A 20398-nucleotide genomic window follows, 5' to 3' on the forward strand; every position below is an offset into this window, starting at 1 on the left:
TTTCTTATAATTTTGTCTCACTGCAGCAGAATCTGCCTGAACATTTGCAGTCTCTCCAGAGACAAGCATTGTCAGCACTTGGCAAATCTTTCAAGTAGTGATAATCACAGTAAAATTTAGAAACACTGCCACTTGTGTACAATATGAAATATCTTCTGGAGGCAGGTTTTTAAAGGAGTGGCTCTTGGGCTCCCCAAGGGCACAGCCCTCTCCAAATAAAGGAGTTGACTATTAATGATGTACCAGAGGAAAAGCTGCAGTTATTGATAATAATAATATAGATTATACAATCTGTAAAATAATAGGTGCTACCAGATTCTGTATCTAAAGGAGCTCTCTTGATATCCAAATAAACCAGCAACTCTTAACTCTGTAAACTGTGTTAATCACATCTCACATCTAATCAGCTTTTTACCTTAGTTACATGGATATCAACAAAGGGCTTGCTAAGGAAAGGTGATACCACTTACAATCTTCAGCTAAGGAGTGCTGAGCCAAGTAAGAATAGAAACATTAAAGACTGCTAACCACTACACTTTTGTTGTTCAGTGTCCGGCTCAGTCACTTCCACCTGACTGCTGTGAAGAAGAAGCTTTTTGTAGCAGAGCCACAAAATCGTAACCCAAATTTTCAACCAATTTATCAAAACAGTGATTAACAGGCACAGATTTCAGGCAGATAGGGAATGTGTGAGAAAACAGAGCTGTTGGCTACATGTGCACTAAGGAAGCTAGTACTAGAAAAGCATGAGTTCAGCATTTCTGAATGGAGGCAGGAAGGACAGGAGGCAGCAGAGAAGGGCAGCAGGGCAGTGAGGGACAGGACCAGCTACTCTTGAAGAAAATCAGTTTGCCTTCTTCACGGAGGGCCTGTGGAAGAGCTGTACATGTCTATCCCCCCTCGTTAGTAGGGCCACTACAGGGGCACGCAGCACTACTGGGTGTGGAGGGTAAAGCCTTGGAGCGCTCCCCAGGAGGAGCTGCATGACTCCCACTGCGGAGGAGGAGCACCAGGTACAATGGCAGCAGGGGGAAGGTTAGGCAGCAAGGTTAGGGAAACTGTTTCAACAAAGGTGAGAAACACAATTCAAATTAACACTAAAACACAGCAAGAAAGAAAACAAAACATAAATATACTCTAGAACATGTGCTGCTCTTTTGGGGGTTTTTTCAGTTTTGTTTAATTTAGTTTTCTGGGGAGATGGGAGGAGAATAGAAAAGAGGGTTGCTATTTAATTTGTCCAGTCACAGGTTTTTTTTGTTTGTTTGTTGTCTGTTTGTTTTTTGTTTGTTGGTTTTTTTGGGTTTTTTTTTTTTTGGTGGGTTTTTTTTTGGTTGGTTTTTTTTTTTTTTTGTTTGTTTTTTTGTTTTTTTTTTTTTTTTTTTTTTGTTGGTTTTGTTTTTTTTTTTTTTCCCTGCAATATAAAGGGCATATTCCTTAATGGCCAAAATGAAAATGCCAATGCGATGGCAATGCACAATTCCCACTCTATGGGTTGGACTACACATTTTCATCTTGGCAAGAAATGTGATGTAGCTCAGAAACAACAGTTCCAGAGTATATTTAGCTACTAAAGCTGTGGCACACAAATGTCACATTCCCATGAGTCAACCCTTTTAAAGAACCCCGTCTTCACACCCCCACAGATATTCCCCAAGATGCCTGCACTGAATTAGGAGTGAAGCATATGGATGGATGTGACATCATCAAAGCAACCGTGTTACAGTAAAGAAAACAGCAAGTGGATTCTTATACAATTAGTACAATCAGTAAGGAGCCATTTGTGAGCACAGAAAAAGAAAGAAAACACTGCTCAAAGGAATAGACACAACCAATGAAGAAAAACAAAGCACCTTGCAAAACAAGGAAAAATTATTAAAAAAAAATTTTCTTTGTGAATGTGTGAAAGCAAAAGAAATCACAGCAAAAGTGGTAACAAAATCTTGATAAAAGGATTGTAAGTGTAACAATTACTGATTTAATTTTGTGTGAGAACTCTTTCCTTTGCCCTTTTGAAACAACAACTCAATAGAATTTTGGAGCCAAGTGGCTGTGGCTGGGCAAGGCAAGGAGTAAGAGCACACAGGTGGATGGTCATGGTGGAAAATCATGCGGGCACCGCTGCCGCCATTGTTCCGAGGGGTGTAGACTGCTTCCAGCCTTGCCAAAAGTCATGGTTAGGCATCAAAGAATGCATCATCTTTAAATGACCCTGTCAAGGACTTATAAGGTTCTTTGGTAACCACCACTCCCTGGGGAGGGAAATATTGAATGTAAACCACTTCATCAGTCAGTGAATTGAAGCAAAAATTATTAGAATTCATCAGTTATACATTTAGTAATATTTTCACTGCATGCTCTTCTGAAAGCTGCTAGTGGCATACAAGATGCTTTTAAGAGCTAGTTTTCCATCTATTAAGCATTGCTTTTCAGAAGACTTGTGAAGCAGGGACCCACACACAACAAACAGTGCTATGCTGCCTTGTCTGGCAGCAGCAGAGGCGTTGTATTCAAGACTCCATCCCTCTATCCTTTTCCTTCCTTCCTTCCTTCCTTCCTTCCTTCCTTCCTTCCTTCCTTCCTTCCTTCCTTCCTTCCTTCCTTCCTTCCTTCCTTCCTTCCTTCCTTCCTTCCTTCCTTCCTTCCTTCCTTCCTTCCTTCCTTCCTTCCTTCCTTCCTTCCTTCCTTCCTTCCTTCCTTCCTTCCTTCCTTCCTTCCTTCCTTCCTTCCTTCCTTCCTCCCTTCCTTCCTCCCTCCCTCCCTCCCTCCCTCCCTCCCTCCCTCCCTCCCTCCCTCCCTCCCTCCCTCCCTCCCTTTCAGGGTGGACAAGAGAATGATACTGATTATTTTCAGAAGTGGAAACTGGATTTTCTAAGAAATGTCCTCTTGCCTGAGGTATTTTGTATAACAGATGTTACCAACAGATTGGACAAAGAAAGAAAAGATCCTCGTTTTTTGGCTGTCAGCATTATTATCATTGATATTGCTGGGAGGAAAGTGGAATGCTAGGTAAATCACAAGCCATCTTAAGGAAGGCATGAAGGTTTATCTGCCTTCCCTCCACTGCGTAAGTGATAACCCTTCTTCTTAATTGCATTTCTACAATTGAAAAGCAAGGGACAAGGAATTAAAAAAAGAAGATATTTCAAACTGAGCTTAAACTGGAATTAGAGTGAGAGGTTTCATCTTCAGTACTGTCACTCCCTTGCATCTGAAGTTAAGGTTTTGAGTTAGAGTATTGCAGCCACCTGAAATTATTCCTCTGCCAAGGCTCAGCAGCCCCCCAGCCTGCAGGGTGCAAAGAGGCTCTGTGCTTAACACACAGGGAACACTGATCAGGTTCTAGAAATTCTCTTTTCTGGTATAGATTTTGCAGTTATTCTCCCAGCATGTCCCAGAATCTACAGGATGAAACTCTTTAAAGATATTGTTAAAACAGGGGTAGTTTTTCCTTTTTTTTCTATAGGAAGAGCTAATTAGCTGGGAGGTGGGGGACAAGTTTACATCCTCTGCCTGTGGGAGTTTAAGTCTTCATCTTCAATTTCCTGCCAATAAGCCTAAAAGCCAAGGCTGCTAGATTAATATTTTCCATGTTATCTCCTGCCTAATTTGACCAACCTCCTCAACTGGCAAAGTGCTTCAGGCCTTGTCTCTGCTGGGCCAGCCAGGTGGTGCCCATTGCCTCTATGGTAAGGGACTGTGAAGGCTCTTAGAGGTCAGTGCTGGGGAGTTCACTGGGAAGCCCTGGATGTCCCTGGACCACGGGAGGCATCGTGTATCTGGGCTGTAAGGAATGACAGGCACTGAGGTCAGTCAGGGCCCAGACCACCAGCAGCTGCTCATGTAATTCTGCTGAAGACTGTTCTGTGATGTTAATGTGCTCATCACTCCTCGCTGAAAGCATCCACAAGAAATGCAAAGAATTCAAGATTCAGTGGGTCAGATGGAGGGGGAAGAAGAGGGGAAACTAGTAACCTACTAGTTTGGGCAGACAATGCAAAGCATCAGGTCTGGCATGCAGTAGCTTCTCTAGAAACAGCTGATGCTTTTGTCTAATGAGTTTTTAATATAAAATGTATGAACAATGGAGACTGGAATCCGCATTTCAATTAATATTTTAAGTGTTTTATATCAAGTATTCATAGCAGAAAGAACTGAACTTGTGTGTTCCTGCCTCTCGTGAGTGCCCCTAACCACTCAGCAAGTGAGTTTTGCTCATACTCATCTTCCTTCTGACACAGAGTACTTAATTAGTCCACACAGAGAAAAACATCTTCAATAGAGATTGAAAGAAGAGATCTAAGAACACCCCAGAGAAGAATAACAAGAATTCAGATCTCTCTAGGCAATGGAGCTATTTGAACCTAACTCCCCTGTTTAAAAGGAACCATATTAAAATCTGAGATACAGATTAAAAGGAACTGAAAGAAGGATGAGGGTCAAGATGCAATGAGGGGCACCACCACCTCTACATAGGAGAAAAGTTTCTTCTCTATGTTCAAGCAGCAAATTTTGGCAATTCTTTGCCTAATTCTCCGTATGTATGGCAGAGGAAGAATGGAGGACAAAGGACCAGAATTCTACTAGACCCTGCGCTTCAGCAGTGGTCTGAACACTGGGAAATGACACCCAAATCCCAACATTTTAATATGTGAAAAACAAAACACAGAACCTCTCAATGAGTAGATATTTATGCACCATTTAATGTACACTAATGAACACACTAAAAGGAATTTTTTGCTCAGGTCTCACTGAAGACAGTGGGACTGAGGACCCGTGACTAGGACTACTCCCAGTTTGCTCAATGGTTAAATAGAGCAGGCTTTCCTTGTCTGCACTGGAATACTGGACCTGATTGGTGATGTCACAAGTGGCAGGAGCCTGGGCTGCAGTGAGCATGCACTGGTGGAGTTCACAGTCCTCAGGCACATGGGTCAGGCAAAGAGTAAAGCCAGGACCCAGCATCTTAGAAGAGCAAACTTCAGCTCTTCAAGAAGGGCAGTAGGACGCCCTGGGAAACTGCCCTCAAGAACAAGGGAGCGGAACATAGCTGACAGATCTTTAAGGATATCTCCCTTGGGAGATCTCCTGAAGATTTCTGAATCTCCTGAAGATTTCTGAATCTCTAAAGATTTCACTGAAACCCAGGTGAAAGAAATTGGATGGGAAGACAAGAGACTGAATGGCTGTATTGGGACCTGCTAGCTGAACTAAAGGGTAAAAATGAAATGCACAGGTGGTGGAAGAAGGGACAGGTATCATGGAAAGAGTATAGGAACACAGTCTGGTTGTGTATGGATAGAGCCAGGAAGGTCAAGGTGTAGCTGGAGCTGAACTAGGCAAGGGATGCCAAGAATAACAAGAAGGACTTCTACAGGTATGTCAGCCAGAAAAGTAAGGTTGAAGAAGATGTACTCCACCTGGCAAGCAAGGCTGGCATGAGGAGAGGGCTGAGGCATTTAACAACAATTTTCCCTCAGTCTTCTCCTGCAACCTCTGTTCCCATGCCTCTTGAGTGTTTGGTCCACAAGACAGGGCCTGGGGGTGCAAAGTCCCTCCCACTGTAAGAAAAAATCAGGCTTGGGACTACTTGCAGAACCCGAACATACCAAAGTCTATACAACATTGTGATATCTATCCCAGAGTCCCAGGAATTGGCCTGATTTAATTACCAAGCCACTGTCTATGATATTAGAAAAGTGTGGCAGTCAGGTGACTGGAAAAAGGAAAATTTTGTACCCATCTTAAAAAAAGGTAGAAAGAAGGGCCCTGGGAACTATCAGCTTGTCAGTCCCATTATCTCTGTGCCCGGATCACGGAACATATCTTCCTAGAAACTCTGTTAAGGCACATGGAGGGCAGGGAGGTGCTCAAGACAGCCAGCACGGCTTCACCAAGGGCAAATATTGCCTGACTAACTTGGTGAAGAGAGTTCATCAATGGACGAGGAAAGAGCTACATATGTCACTTATCTGGACTTTTGTAAGGCCTTTGACATGGTCCCCCACAACATCCTTCTCTCTAAATTGGAGAGAGATGGACTCAATGGGTGGACAATTTAATGGATAAGGAATTCACCGGACAGCCTTATTCAGAGAATAGTGGTCAATGGCTTGAGGTCTGAATGGAGATCAGTGACAAGTGGTGTCCTTCAAGGGTCAATTTTGGGACCAACATCTTCATCAATGACATAGTGAGTGACATCAATGACAGAGTGATCCTTCAGGAAGTTTGCAGATGACATCAAGCTGTGTGGTGGCACTGATGCACCTGAAGGACAGGATGCCATCCAGGGGGACTCAGACAAGATTGAGAAGTAGACCCATGGGAACCCTGAGGTTTAACAAGGCCAAGTGCAAAGCACCTGAGCAGGGCAACTCACAGCCCAGAAAGCCAAATGTATATGGGGCTGCATCCAGAGCAGTGTGGCCAGCAGGGCGAGGAAGAGGATTTAGCCCCTCTGCTCTGCTCATGTGAGACCCCACCCGGAGCGCTGTGTCCAGAGCACAGGAAAGACATGGGCCACAAAGATGATCAGAGGGCTGAGACAGCTGGGGTCGCTCAGGCTGAGGAAGAGAAGGTTCTGGGAAGATGTTATAGCAGCCTTCTAGTACCTAGAGGGGAATATATAAGAGCTGAAGAGGGACTTTTTACAAGGGCATGTAGTGATAGGACAAGGCAAATGGCTTCAAACTGAAAGCAGGCAGGTTTAAATTACATATGAGGAAGAAATTCTATACTCTGAGTAATTCTTTACTCTGGGTGGTGAAGCATTGAAACAGGCTGCCCAGAGAAGTTGTTGATGGCCCATTCCCGAAACTGTTAAAGGCCAAGTTGAATGGGGTTCGGAACAACTTGGTCAAGTGGAAAGTCTGTCTGGTCATGGCAGGGGGGTTTTAGAATAAGATGATCTTTATGGTCCCATCCAAATCAAAGCACTTCATGATTCTATGATTCTATGGCTATTGAGAGATGGAAATAATGTGAAATTAGCTGAGAACTGTTGTGCTGCCTTGGGAATTCAGAGAAAGGCAATATAAAAATGCATCCTTTAGAACAATAGGAAGCCATGGATCTTGCTTTGTCGGACAACAGGAGAGATCAAATTTAGAGAGCTAAATCCTCTGCTTCTCCCCTTCCCATACACATGCACAAAACTCTCTATAAAGGCATACACTTCTGTTTGTTTTGTGTGGATTCCTCAGGCAGTGAATTATCTAGGACTGACTCTAAGATTGGCTGTTTAGTTTCAGACTTTACGATAAGCTTTTAATTATAGCACGGGAGTTTCATTACATGTTACTCTGAGCCAGCTGGAAGCAGTTACACTTTAGTCCTCCTCCCCCTCCCTCCTCACCACAGGATGTCATTTCCAAGGCCTTACCCTTCTTGTCTTGATGATTATGGGATGAAACTGCCACATATGGATCTGTATTTTCAGATGAACCAAGCGGATCCTTCCAATCCAGCATGCGTCCCCTAGCATCATAACCCTGTCGAGCGCGAGAGTCAGAAGTGGTGGTGCTTGGGACTAGGGAACTGGAGTGTCCTGTTCACATTATAAATACAGGTAGGGAAGACAAGTCTCATTAGTCACTTACCACCCCATGCTACCTCCCCATGCTCAGGGATGTACAGACTGCTTTGCTTCCGTGACAGGTGAACATCTTGTCTTAGGCTGAGTAATACTTCAAAAGTCCTTCAAAATGTGACTCTGAAGGAAGAGGGGATTTGAACCTCCCAGATCAGGGTGCTAAAAGGTGCTGCCACTGAGCTGGCAGTTCTGTGCTTCTCCACAGAGTTAAATGCATATGAAAGAGGGTAAGCACACTTTATCTGAGTCAAGCATCCTTTGGCTGGATTCAGCACACATGCCTGACTGAAACTGGAGCGTCAGCCCATGCTGTCTCATACTGGCTCAGTCAAAAAGCAAATAAAAAAATCAATGTAGAGCAGAACAAAGTCCAAAATGGCTGGAACTGATTAGGAATGCCAGAAGAACTACAAAAGGGTGACATCATGAGGCACTCCACCTCATGTCCCCAGGGCGTGAGGGACTGCCCAACACCAGTGTGCTCTTGCCAAGGCCCTCCTCTCCAGACGGGAAACATCCCGGGCCAGCTGCTCACACCCGCTTGCACCATCACTGTTGGTCCTGTCTGAGCCGGTGGCCCAAAACGGCTCTGAAATAAGCACAAGACTGAGCACCATTTCTACTCAGAGCAACAGTGCAGACAGTGCCTCACCACGGGATCTGCCCAAGAACCCCTGACTCCAGCAGCAGCTGAGGCTGAGGTCTCACATGCCTTTTTTCCATTACAAATGCTCTAGACATTGTTACTGCTGCCCTGAATAAGACTGAGCTGCTTCTTGCATATCATACACACCCCAACAAAGAGCACACTCACAGAACTTGCCCCACTGGAAACACAGCACAATTTGAAATGTGCTTTGGATGGGACAACAGCATGTTTGCAAACTCATACACTCTTTGCAGCTGGACTTGAAAAGCACATCAGCACCTAAATGCTTGAGGTGCTTGGAGTCTACTGTAATTGGAAGACAGCTCCCACATGGACATTCCAGTGGCTCAGCTGCTTTGGGGAGAGGGCACCAAAAGCCATCCACACCACAACATTTTGACCTCAAAACCATTCTGAAATTTTTCTTTTGGTACGTGTGAAAAAGTGAGTTATTTTCATCAGGATTCAAGGAGTTCTGGGCCTCCTTAATTTGTAGAGTAACTACCTACCCTTACCTACTTTTCTTAAGGAGCCCATTAAAAAAACGGGGTTTTTGACACATGCTCAAACTAACAGAATTGGATTATTCACAGACAGGATGGCATATAACATTTTTCGTCAGATAACTCTAGACAGACTGACAGCAGCCCTCCTTTCTCCTGTCTCCTTTTGAACAGCCCAGCAAATTAATTTTCCTTCCTCAGATGAATCTCACTTGGAGAGGAGTCCAATCACCAGGCTACAGGCTGCCCTAGCAGGGACCCTCTCTCTGCTCCTTTCCTTGATCTTGCTTCACTGCTCAGAAAAATAATTTGAGACTCACTGGGGCAGAGACAGATCAACACAAGGAGCTGAAATTTAAGCCTCACACAGAAGGCACAGAGCTGGGCAGGTAGATTCTGTGCTTCTGTAGTTTATTTTAAAGAGCTCCTGGATAACCACAAAGCTTTTGAAAACTGCATCTCAAAAATGCCGTTTTAAATGGCTTCTAAAGCCATACAGCCCCAGCTCTCAGAAGTCTAGAGAGAGATGATGAACCTAGATCCTCAATTCTACTCCAACTATCAAAAATCTAAATGTTGGCCACCAATGTCCCCAAGCTTTTAGATGCACCCACATGATTCTTTTTATCCAGCCCTTTCACCAGCTTCATGGTGTTGAGCTACTGATGAAGGCAGCAAATTGCTGTTTATTATTAAGATGATATGATTTAAAGAAACCCTGTTGAATATGAATGACTTTAGAGTAAAAAAATGCCTGTGCTCCTCTTTTGAGGAGCCATTTTGATTTACTGAATTGAATTATATATGGGAGCACTTTGGACTATGTTTTGTACAGGACATGGTCACAATGAACTCCTTTAACTTGTATGCTTAGAAAGGAAAACTGGTTAAATTTACAGTGTTCTCACCATGAAGCCACCCTTCAACTCCAACTGATTGTTAACACAATTTAGCTCTGGATGTCATTCTGAAGGTTTTATACTGATAAGGGCAGTGGATTATATTTTACCCTCTCATGGTAGAAAGTGTGTTTTCTCCCAGCCATCTTTCTTTAAAGCAGCAAATTAAATGCTGTGTTTTGTTAAGACAGAGTTTTAAATGCTGTGTTCTGTTAAGACAGAATGTCATCCAAATAGAAAACAGAAGCCAAATGTGATCCTTTTTTAAAAGGTTTCCGTAAGTCCTGTCCTGGCTGGGGACGTTGGTAGCACACAGATAGAGGACTCCATTTGAACTCTAATCCAAATGTTCTGCCTGCTTCACAGCAGTCCTGCAGCAGGACTGTTTGTGTCCAAAGGGACTGGTAGAGGTCCAGCGACTGAAAACACACCCCCTTCTTGAAGCAAGAATATGCTGGCTCCTGAAAGCATTCACTCCAACACTATTTTACGCTTGTCAACTCCCGTGCTCATTCTCCAGGAACAAGACAAATAACAAGGCAGAGAACAGACCAGAAAATAGAAATTATGGAATTTTCATGTTTTCTTTTCCCTAAGGATTAAACCACAGTGCAAAAAGTCATGGGGTTCCAGTCTTCAAGATTATACCCCATTCAGCAACAACAATAATGTGTACAGTATTTGGTCAGCTTATACATAGTGGTGCACTCACCATAAGACAGCAATTAGTCATTGCTTGATAAGGAGGTAAAAGAGAAGAAAATCTTGCCAAGTAGCAATCATATTTTAGGCCTGTGTTTGATATGCATTTTTACACCTGTATCTCTTTCCAGACACTCGCACTTTTAAATATGCCTAAAGGAAGAGTTCTGGGGAAAAGCTATAAGCATAGTTAAAGAAAAACATTTCATAATACAGAAATCTAGAAGAAGTATATGCTTAAGGGACACATTTTTCAGGGGGAAAAAAAACATTCTTGAACCATATGTTGCCAATACACAGAGAACTTCCTGGTAATGGAAAGCTAAGGCTTTGTGAAGCTATTAATGTGTACCAGATGGTCACTAGGTAGAGAGGGGTTCCACACAAATACAAGGAATCAGTATATTTATTCTCTCTGTTACTAATGTATTAGACTAGTACACACTGAGAAGCAAGCTTACACAGTTGATTGAGACAAACTTTCTTCCACTGGATTTTGAGGAAGCAGATTAAAGCTTAATAGCCCGTCCCAGTTGTGTTAGAGCTGTATTTGCAAACACTTACTACGAGGCAGTGATACTGCTCCTGTAAGCGGTATCACAGTGTCCTGTAAGTGCCTGAATAGCCAGTCCCACTGGGTGAATTTCACCTCTGAGCAGAGTAGCACCACAAATGTATGACCTATTTAAGTTTCTCTCATAAACAGAGAAAAGACTGAAGTGGCAGGCAAGCCAGTCCTGGCCCTCTCACACACAGCCATTATCAAGCCTTTACAATGCACTATATAGTTCTCAACATGTAGTGGGCCTTTTTTTCCCATTACACCATTTTTCACCACTCTAACTTGCAAATAAGATTTGTTGAAATGTATTGGGACTTTGGCACATCTGAGATGTGGCCAGAACCTCTGTGTTAATAATGGTTAATACAAAAACATCTGAAAAACCAATTCTGCCTTTGTTTTAAAACAAAGCATCCGAATAACTGTACACATAATGCTTTTCAAATGTCTTTGTTTAAAGAAAACATGTAAAAATCAAATAGACACACTCTAAAAAAATCTGGATTGGGTGCTCCCATTATTTGGAAAAACTTTTCATTTGGAGTGCTGTAATCAAGTAACAGAGGCAGAGTAAAAGCACTTAGTGAGCACAGATAATGATTCAGAAAGGTGCACTTCTGAAACTATAGCTTGTTCTGAAGTGCACTTGTAAAATGCAAAGAGGTTTTTTTTCAGGTTTAAAACAAAGACAGAGATTCAATACTATCAGTATTTGATAGTTGGTCTAATATGCACAGGTCATTAGAATCTCAGAGGTTAAGATATCTGCACGCTATCCTATTAACAGCTAAAGGAATCTAATTAGACAATTAGAGGAAAAGTTAAATCAATACTGCAGAGGGAGAAAGGACTATGGCTAGGGGGTAATATAAGGGCCCAATTCACTAAGAATTGATGTTTCCAAAGGTAATTGAAGCTGCTTAGACTTTTGCAGAGTGATCTAGCTCAATCTCCTTGTTTAAATATGTGTCTCCTGCATAATTTCTCTCTGACTTTCTGCATCCAGACCTTCCGTCTGCTATCCTCTCCTTGGGTGTCAATGGAGTCACCTGCATGAACTTTGCACGTTACTTGTTTAAAACTGATCATGTGAGGCTGCCTTAGGAAGAGAGCCCATGTGCCAAAATCAGGAGGAGGCTGGTGCCAGGAATGCAAAGATTAAGGGCTTGGTTCTCCTCTCATTCACACTGCTACAGATTGGCAGTAAGTCTGTTGAAGGAGGATGATTTATAGTGGCATAAGTGAAGAGAATCAGGCCTTATGACTTCTTTTGGAGCTTCAGATGACTTTGGGTATATTTAGCCCACTGAGCATTCACTCAGTTGGCATTCTGGTACTGGTGTTCTGAGGCTTAATCTATTGTGACATACCATTTACCTTTGCATTAAACTGTACTCAGTACCATCAAAAGAGATAATTCATAAATTTTTTTGGTTTTTTTAAGACGCAAAATTACTCAGACCAGTCTCTACAGCTGGCAAACAGGAATGTGTTTACTGAGACTGGTTTACTACCTCATCCTAGTGGAAGATCAATAGAAGGTCACTAGTGGAAGGTGAAAAGAAAGCCCAACTGCAAAAATATCAGACTAGGTATTTTTACTAAACCAGTAAAAGGCGAGCTGACTTGCATAGAGAGCATGTTATCAGGATGTATCTGAGAGGAGTCAATGAAATAAACCATAAAAGGCAGGACATGAACAGGAACCCACACTAATGCTGGGTCAGCGTTTCTCCATTGCACCTGTCTGTAAGATCCTACTTTAAAAGCTGGGTTCATTTATGGAGTCTCTTTTTGGCCTTGACATGCCTGGACAAATGTACTCTCTTTTGTTACCTGTACTCTCTTGGACTACAGCTTTTTTCCTTCTGTTGCTCACTTGAAGCACTTTTCTGCTTTCTTAGTCAGATTAAAATATAATTTTTACCAAAGTACCTCCTAATACTCTAGCTGGCAGGATCCAGAACCACAGTTCCACAGTTATAACTCTGCAGACTATGGAATTCACATACAAGCAGGAAATCTAGAACATTTCTGGCACTTCAGCACTATACCCAAAGCCACTCTCTTTATCTTCATATTCAGAGTACGAATTTTATTATTACTCTTCTTTAATTACTGCTTTGTGCATTAGAAATACAGCAATTTCACAATGAAAGAAAGTATAAACTGTCTATGCGGATGAAACTGTGAGTCTTCCATATATCAGAAAGTCTCAGCTTGCCTTTGATTTTGCACATTCCCTTCACTGGTTTTCATTACCATACTTTCAAATAAGTTTCACCTGCACATTTTTCATTTCCTGGTAATAAACAGTAGGGGGAATTTGATTTTATTTTTACAAATGTTGAACAGCATTACTGTGCCTCCAGTTATTTATATTCTGCTGTACTGAGCTGTCATTGGTTCAGTTTCATACCTACATACTCTGCAGGCACAAGATGAAAGGATCAATTAAAAGTTCATCACAACTTCACATTAACCAAATGCATGGTGAATTTGATCTAGCCCTAATGAACTGCTGGTCTTACAGCCTGAAAGGAACTTCACAAGGAAGCTCCCACCTCTTGTGGAACTTTGCCATTGACTTCACTGGCAGCTCTTAGCCTGTGAGTACTTGTCTTTGTTCAGGATGTCTGTAAGAAAAGCTATTGCAATATATGTCTAGGTTTGAATTTAAAGTGATTATTTATTCTGCAGTGACTCGTCATGAAAACATTTATTCTTCACTCCAAGAAACAGCATAATGTAATTCAAAATATGCAGAACAAAGTGGTAGAAAGCACTGTGAGCACAGATTAACAGCTGCCTTATGGGAACCTAGTACTCTAGGCTTGCAGAAAAGATCCTCTTTAGTTCAGGTCATTTAATTTGCTATGTAAATTTGAATGGACAACATAAATGACTCACCCTAGAAATGACAAGAACCTTCAGGAACTGACGCATAATCCAGTCTCAAACCACATGGGTAAAAGGTTAATTTTCCTTATGAGAGAGAGATCTTTCTGTAACCCAGGGATAGTTCTACTTTCCCTAAGGTATCTCTGACTGGCTGATGTAACAGTAACGACACCAGCCTGGACAGCTTGTAAGTGGGATGTGAGCTAATCTCTTGTTTGTCCTGGTGAACAGATAAGATGCATCACTGTACCCAAGTGTTTCTTTGAGTGTCAGATGAAGCATGCTCTTAATCATGTCTGCTGGCATGCCATTAAAATAGGCCTTATCTGACTGTAGTTCAATCGAGACAGTTTTGAGGAAAGACAAGAAAAGAGGGATTGAAAACCAAGAGGTATGACTTCATCCTAGTTGTGATTAGTGAATCGGGCCCTCAAAACCAAGACAAAAGAAGTAAAATGAGATAACAACTATTTGAGTACAGATACTACTAGCTAACACAAGGATTTGGGGAGAATTTTTAAAAACATTCATAAACTGACCATACACTGTGTAGTAAGACATTTTTTGATCAGGTGGAGCAGTTGAAATGTCTATGAACAAAATAAATTGGGAAGAAACATTAAATATAACAAAAGCATGAAAATACTTTTAAGTTTAGTAAAAAGTGATTCCTCCAAAATGGATTTGCTGTCAATAAATATTGAAACTAAGAACTTCCTTACCATTCAGGGCTACGAAGGAATCTGAAAGACAAATAACAGGGGAAAAATCATTATTTGTATCTTGTTCTTTCTTTTAAGTAGTTTGCTGCTAATAAGCGTTCGTGTTTCAGCTGGTATTTACAGGCATGTGATTTGTACCCTAAGGACCCGGGCAAAACTAATGTTTAGACATACCCGAAAACAATGTCTGTCTTTGAAAGTGCTCACGACCAGCTCTGTACAGGACCTACTGAAGGAGAGAGGGCCAGCATGCCCCCTGCTTTCCTTGTAAATCCTAGTCTAAGGCAAGGCACTGCAGGGGATGCAGCCAGCAATGTGAGTCAATGAGGACAAAACTCAGGTGACCCAAGATCACATGAAGTAATAAAATCTGCTGTGTTAGCAGGGAATGAAATCTACCCCTGTGCAGTGTCAAGGTTCAATGCACCATTCAGGGCTAAAGAGGGATTTAAGCAGGGCATGGGCTTTGTTGCTCTCTGCACAGAAGCAGATCTCTCTCCATGAGCACAATGTGCTCTTCCTGAATAATTTCCTACCCTCCTTTTTTATGTAACTGATATAAGGTACACTCCACTCCTGCCTAACCTATTTGCCCGAGGAGAGCAGAACTGGCTGAAAAGGGCAAAGATACACCAGCTGGGAGCTGGCCTGATTTTGGTGCTAACCCATTTTACAGGGGAACAGAGGGGAGCCTATCTGTACACCTCCTTCAAAAATCTTTGCAATAGTCTGTATTACCCGATCTTAGGGCAGAGGCTGAAACCCTTGTACTCCTCCAAGCACAGTGATGACAGTAATTAATGCCTCTTGAATAAGGATGCACAAGGCATGAGAAGGGTCAGGCTTTCTACAGAACGTCTGGCCCACACCATGTCCCATGGCACAGTCTAGCCCTCTGCTATTTTCCTCTGTGTTGCAGAAGTAATGACTCTCTCACTGTACATTGATTCCTCAGCTTCATCAGTTTTATTGCATCAGTGCAAATTAAACTGAAAAGAATGAGAATCTTGATTTCATGAGGTTTTAAAATAATATTTGGAGCTCAGAATCAAACCAGTCTTGGTGAGAACATTTGGAAGAGGAGCTGTCCTGAACACAGATGTTGGTATTCCTGAAGGCTCAGAAATCAGCAAGGTTTCCTTGCATGCAGTGCAAGCTATGCACTTTTAAGCATTTCAGTACAAAGCCGTAAATGTTTAAAGACTGTGTTTAATCTTCCAGCTCACGCTGTCAGTATTTAAGGTTTACCATTAAAATTTCTTAGGCAATGCAATAGTACCTGACCCTTAATACCATGAGGTTTTCCGGACTGTATGTAAAATTCCCTAAAATTCACAAACTAAGCAGCTGTCATTTCTTGATCCAGATCCAAAGCTGAAGATATATTTCTCTGTCTCACTGTGCTGCATGGGAATGTAGTCCAAGTCACAGACTACACCAAGAAACCAAGCCACTTCTGTACATTTACATAAACAACCCAACCACCAGGGCTACTAAAGACAATGACCCCAATTCATTATGCTATTGCTGTAATCAATATCCTCTAGAGCTGAGCTTTTCTTGTTATGCAATCACTCTGAAGTCCAGTGTTTATATAAATCACATGAACTGGGCTATTTTCCTCAAATGCATTTAAACAACATTTCTTCTTGTGAACCTGCACCATTAGCTACATTGCTGTCCCTGTCATGGCTTATGTTGCTACAAAAGAATGCCTGACAGGTAATGGTGATTTGAGGCATTCAGAAGGATACTGTGACACATGGTAAATAGAAGTAAAAGTTTTGCTTACTTTGGCAGTCACCCAGGCCATCTGTATTGCCACGTTCTATGTCCTGTTCAAATGACAGTCTAAATAAGAGAAGGAAACAAAACAGTATGAATAACAACAGTCATAGGCATAACCAGAAAGAAATTATCACATGTTCAATTGAAATAAATCCCTGCTGTGAAACCGGGTATTTCTTTGGAAATTCCACACAAAGCTGAAAAACCGCAACATACACATTTGAGCTATTCATCATTGCTTAATGATTTCTTGGCTTCTGATGATACTTTTCCTTTATATTACTACATTTTAAAAATCCACAGCATGCCTCGTTACTGAGGGAAGAAAAGACTTGCATTTTTTAAACTGTTAAATACAGGATGTTATCAGAAGCACCTGTAACCCTTCCTTAACCTGTGCACAGAGTAGATCAGGCACACTGGCACTTTGGAGAGGGGAGGGAGCCAACCCACTGGGCAGGTACTGTGCTTGAGGAAGAAGCCTGAATTTCAGCAGTCACTTGGGTACGGCACCAGATGAGGCTCAAGGCATAGTGTCCATCCCACAAGAGGTATTCCTTTTAACTCAGGGGCTCTACTGACAAACACTCACGTGCTTTTCTAGCTGATGTGCTCAGTTTATGCTCCCAAGCTCTCTCTGTGATTTTGATAACTATGGAAGCTGTTCTTCCAGCTTCCTGTGTGGTCAAAGGTGAATGACAAGAACCTTGGAAAACTTCCAACTACAAGCCCTTGCCTATATTAGGATCCTGCCCTTGAGGCATAATTACCCTTGCAGACAACTTCTTCTAGCTCTGTGCTCTTAAAGCACCTGCTCTACTGTCATCTACTCCTGGAGGATGACTAACATCTCTGCCTCCTGTTGGCCAGCTTAGAACTTCACCAGATACCTTCACAGCTGATCTGGACCCCCTTACTAAGCACTGGACAGAACATGGGCTGCCTTGATCTCTTTTGGACTTCATCACTGCAGGCTGCATAGCCTCTTCCTCGATGGATCTATTGAGGAAAGTGGGAGCTGCTCTAAAAAGTGAGGTATGGAAGTCTCCTACAACTTGCCATGGAAGTTGAAGAAGCCTCGAGCACTTTTTAGAGTTATGGAAAACCTGATATGAACACAGGTACATTTTAACATTACCCTACCAAAAGTCAAATCAGAAACAGCCCACACTTTCGAAGTCAAACATATACAGACACATACTGCTACAGCACCCCCAGCAGATGGTGGAAATCAGCAAATTAAGAACAAGACAGAAGCACAGTATGCTTGTCCATTATATAGTGAGGACCTGTAGAGAAGCAGGGTTAAGTGGTGTCAGATGTAGGGCTGTCAAGGCTCTGTGATGTCTGTGCTACACTTCCACTACTACCATGAGGGAGTACAGCTGATAGCTCAGAGTGGGCAGTCATGTGATGCGTCAGAAGTGGCCATGAAATGTGAGCTCTGAAGTGGGTTTGCTCTCTGTAACCTTCCCAGACTTTCATTATAATAAAATAATTAAATTCTACTGTTAAGCAAGGGGAGATCCAGCACTTCTCTAAATCTGTTTAAAGCCCTTACTGTGCTCTGTTATTCCTCTTAGTAATGCACAGTAAATTAGAAGGACTGGTTTTGTTTTCAGTGGACAAATTACTTCAGTAATTTAATTTGGATTTTATTGCCTCTTTAATCAGCTGTGATGGCTCCAGTGTAGGCTGGTTCAGACATATCCATCCAATTCACTCCTTTCAATAATACACGGACCTTAATACAGCTCTTTCATTTTCTTCTTCCTCCTCTTTCAGCAGTTACCAATCAGCTGACGGTTCACGTCAAAAAAATTTGCGAGACATTTCGGAGGTGAATGCAAATAAGATAGAAACAAACACTTCCCACATTTTTCCCTCTCTAGAAGCCGCATGTTCCAAATAGCTTTGCCCAAGACTGCCTGGCACCACCGCCAGAGCTTCAGAGCCCTTCCAGCCAGAGCCCTTACTCACTTGGAGCCAAGGACCAGCTGCGCGCACACCCCGCTCTCCTTCACCCATCCGCAGTACGGGTCCCTGGACGCTATGCAGGCCCTTGGGAGAGAAGAGCACAAGGTGGCATTCAGGGGCGCTGCAGCCTGCCCGGTGCCCAGGCCCCTGACAGCCACCACCAAACACGTACTTTTTGCACTTGCCGTGGCGCTCGCAGCGCCCCAGGGGCACCTTGATGACGCAGGTGGAGAAGGCGACGTACAGGCCGCTGCTGGGCCTGTCGAGCTGCAGGCCCATGATCCGCCTGTCCTCCATGCCGTCGTAGCTGCACCTGATTTGGAAAAAAGTGGGATGTGGGTGTAACCGGGCTCTGCTGGCGGAAACCCTAACTGTCCCCCAGGCTCAAAAAATAAGATTGCAAAAAGCTTCTGCCAAAAAATCCGTAAGGAAGGTAGAATTGAACGAGTCAAAGAGAAAAGAGCACACAATAGCCACTAAAAATACTGACAGACATATAAGCAAGTATTAAAAATGCATGGGATAGTTAAGAATTTGAGAGCAAGAGCACACCAGAAAAGCTTCTGACGGCCCTTTGTTTTTGTGTTTATTCTTCTCTAGCACTCAAAGTAGCTGAAATTTCTGCATGATTATGGCTCACTTCAAAGCCCCCTTAGGCATATTTGAGGAAGACTGAAATGTGGAAAATTTCCCTTGGAGAGTAGCTTGCTGCTTGCTGAGTTATTTGGAGAGGAATCAGGGTTTTTTATAGGATTAGAAAATTAATCTTCCTTTCCAGAACTTCACTTTTAATTATCCATCAGCTGCTGCATAGGATGGGCTATTTTCTACACAGACTGAATAAAAAAATCCTATTGCAATGTAGAGACTGATAAGCAGACATCCCCTCCCTAAACAATTTAAAATTACCCAAAAAACTTGGCTTCTTTAACCACTTCCGTTTCCATGGGACAAGTTATTCTCTGGGAAATCAGAAGTTCAAAGTCACCCATACATGAGTACAAAGAATCAGATACACACTTTTCAGGGTTGTAAACATTGATCTCCTCCAGGAAAAGGCTGTCATTTAGGAAACCAGTGTTTCCTGTCCGTGCCAAGAACTTCAGGATGATTCCCTTCTCTGACCCCAAGAAAACCACGGTATAGTTCTGATATGGCCCAGCAGCAGAGTCAACAGCAATTTTGGTCAGGCGATATCTAAAACAATAGAGCATTTTCACAGATAAATCACAGAGATAATCACAACATTTTCATTTATTTGATCACTTTCTTCATGTCAGATAAGTGTATGGTAGATTTCTAGCAACCATAAAACACATTTAAGCACTTTTCCTACCTCTCTATAAATCAGCACAGACTATACCAATTTGGCTCCCCAGATGTTGGGGATTTTTCACATTTTTGCATACCCACACATTCAGTAGCCACCAGAAGTGTACAGAATTTCAGAAGTGTCTAGATGTTCAGAAAGCTGAAGGGCAGCTAGGAGCCTGAGGCCATTTAGGAATTATCCTTCCAAAAACCTGGTGATTTTTTCAGACAGGGATAGAGAATCAGTACAGTGAATTGTTTTAAAAATTTCAAGCTCTGTCACATTAAAAGCAGCTGAGCTAGGTTCAACTTGTTTTGTCAGGAAAAGCTGTGCCACTTCAAGAGTAAGATGCTAAACACCACTTTACCTCACTAAAAATAATCACACGACCACCACTGAGCAAGATCAGCACTGAGGTGAAATCAAATCTTGGGGTGACACAATTTATTGAAAACAATTACACTGGTGGTTTGGTACCAGTTGGATGGTACTGCCTATCAAAGGGAAGCACTCTGTGGAGCTTGTTACTCTCATCTTTGGTTGGAGGCACAGAACCTGACAGAAAACCTGACATACGATACATTACTGTAACGAAGTCAGACCCTTCCACAGAACTAAGTGCCCAAAACAATATTCTACCTTTGCTCAGGGGAAGAGTGGAAAATACAGCAGAAGTTAGTCACATTATTCTGTTCACTGCTGCAGGGTAGATAAGTAGTATAATGACCACAGCAGGAGTGGGAATGTATTTTGATAGCAAGGGGATAGCGTATTTAACACTTGCTGATT

The 20398-nt window shown here is 42.4% G+C and overlaps 1 protein-coding gene across 2 annotated transcripts in view; it reads right to left on the reverse strand.

Moving 5' to 3' along the window:
• Window positions 1-20398, reverse strand: part of SEMA6A (semaphorin 6A) — a 117896-nt gene that overhangs the window by 20915 nt on the left and 76583 nt on the right. Inside the window, exons 13-18 of one of the 2 annotated variants that reach the window (XM_058823601.1) lie at window positions 19318-19494; window positions 18470-18610; window positions 18301-18381; window positions 16325-16383; window positions 14533-14553; window positions 7385-7549 (exon numbers count right to left, since the gene is read on the reverse strand). In XM_058823601.1, coding sequence (XP_058679584.1) covers window positions 7385-7549; window positions 14533-14553; window positions 16325-16383; window positions 18301-18381; window positions 18470-18610; window positions 19318-19494 — 644 coding nt within the window. The remainder of the gene's footprint in view (window positions 1-7384; window positions 7550-14532; window positions 14554-16324; window positions 16384-18300; window positions 18382-18469; window positions 18611-19317; window positions 19495-20398) is intronic. The other variant, XM_058823602.1, reaches the window with a different exon arrangement.

Source organism: Ammospiza caudacuta, chromosome Z (assembly GCF_027887145.1).
Source record: "Ammospiza caudacuta isolate bAmmCau1 chromosome Z, bAmmCau1.pri, whole genome shotgun sequence".
Classification (NCBI taxonomy): domain Eukaryota; kingdom Metazoa; phylum Chordata; class Aves; order Passeriformes; family Passerellidae; genus Ammospiza; species Ammospiza caudacuta.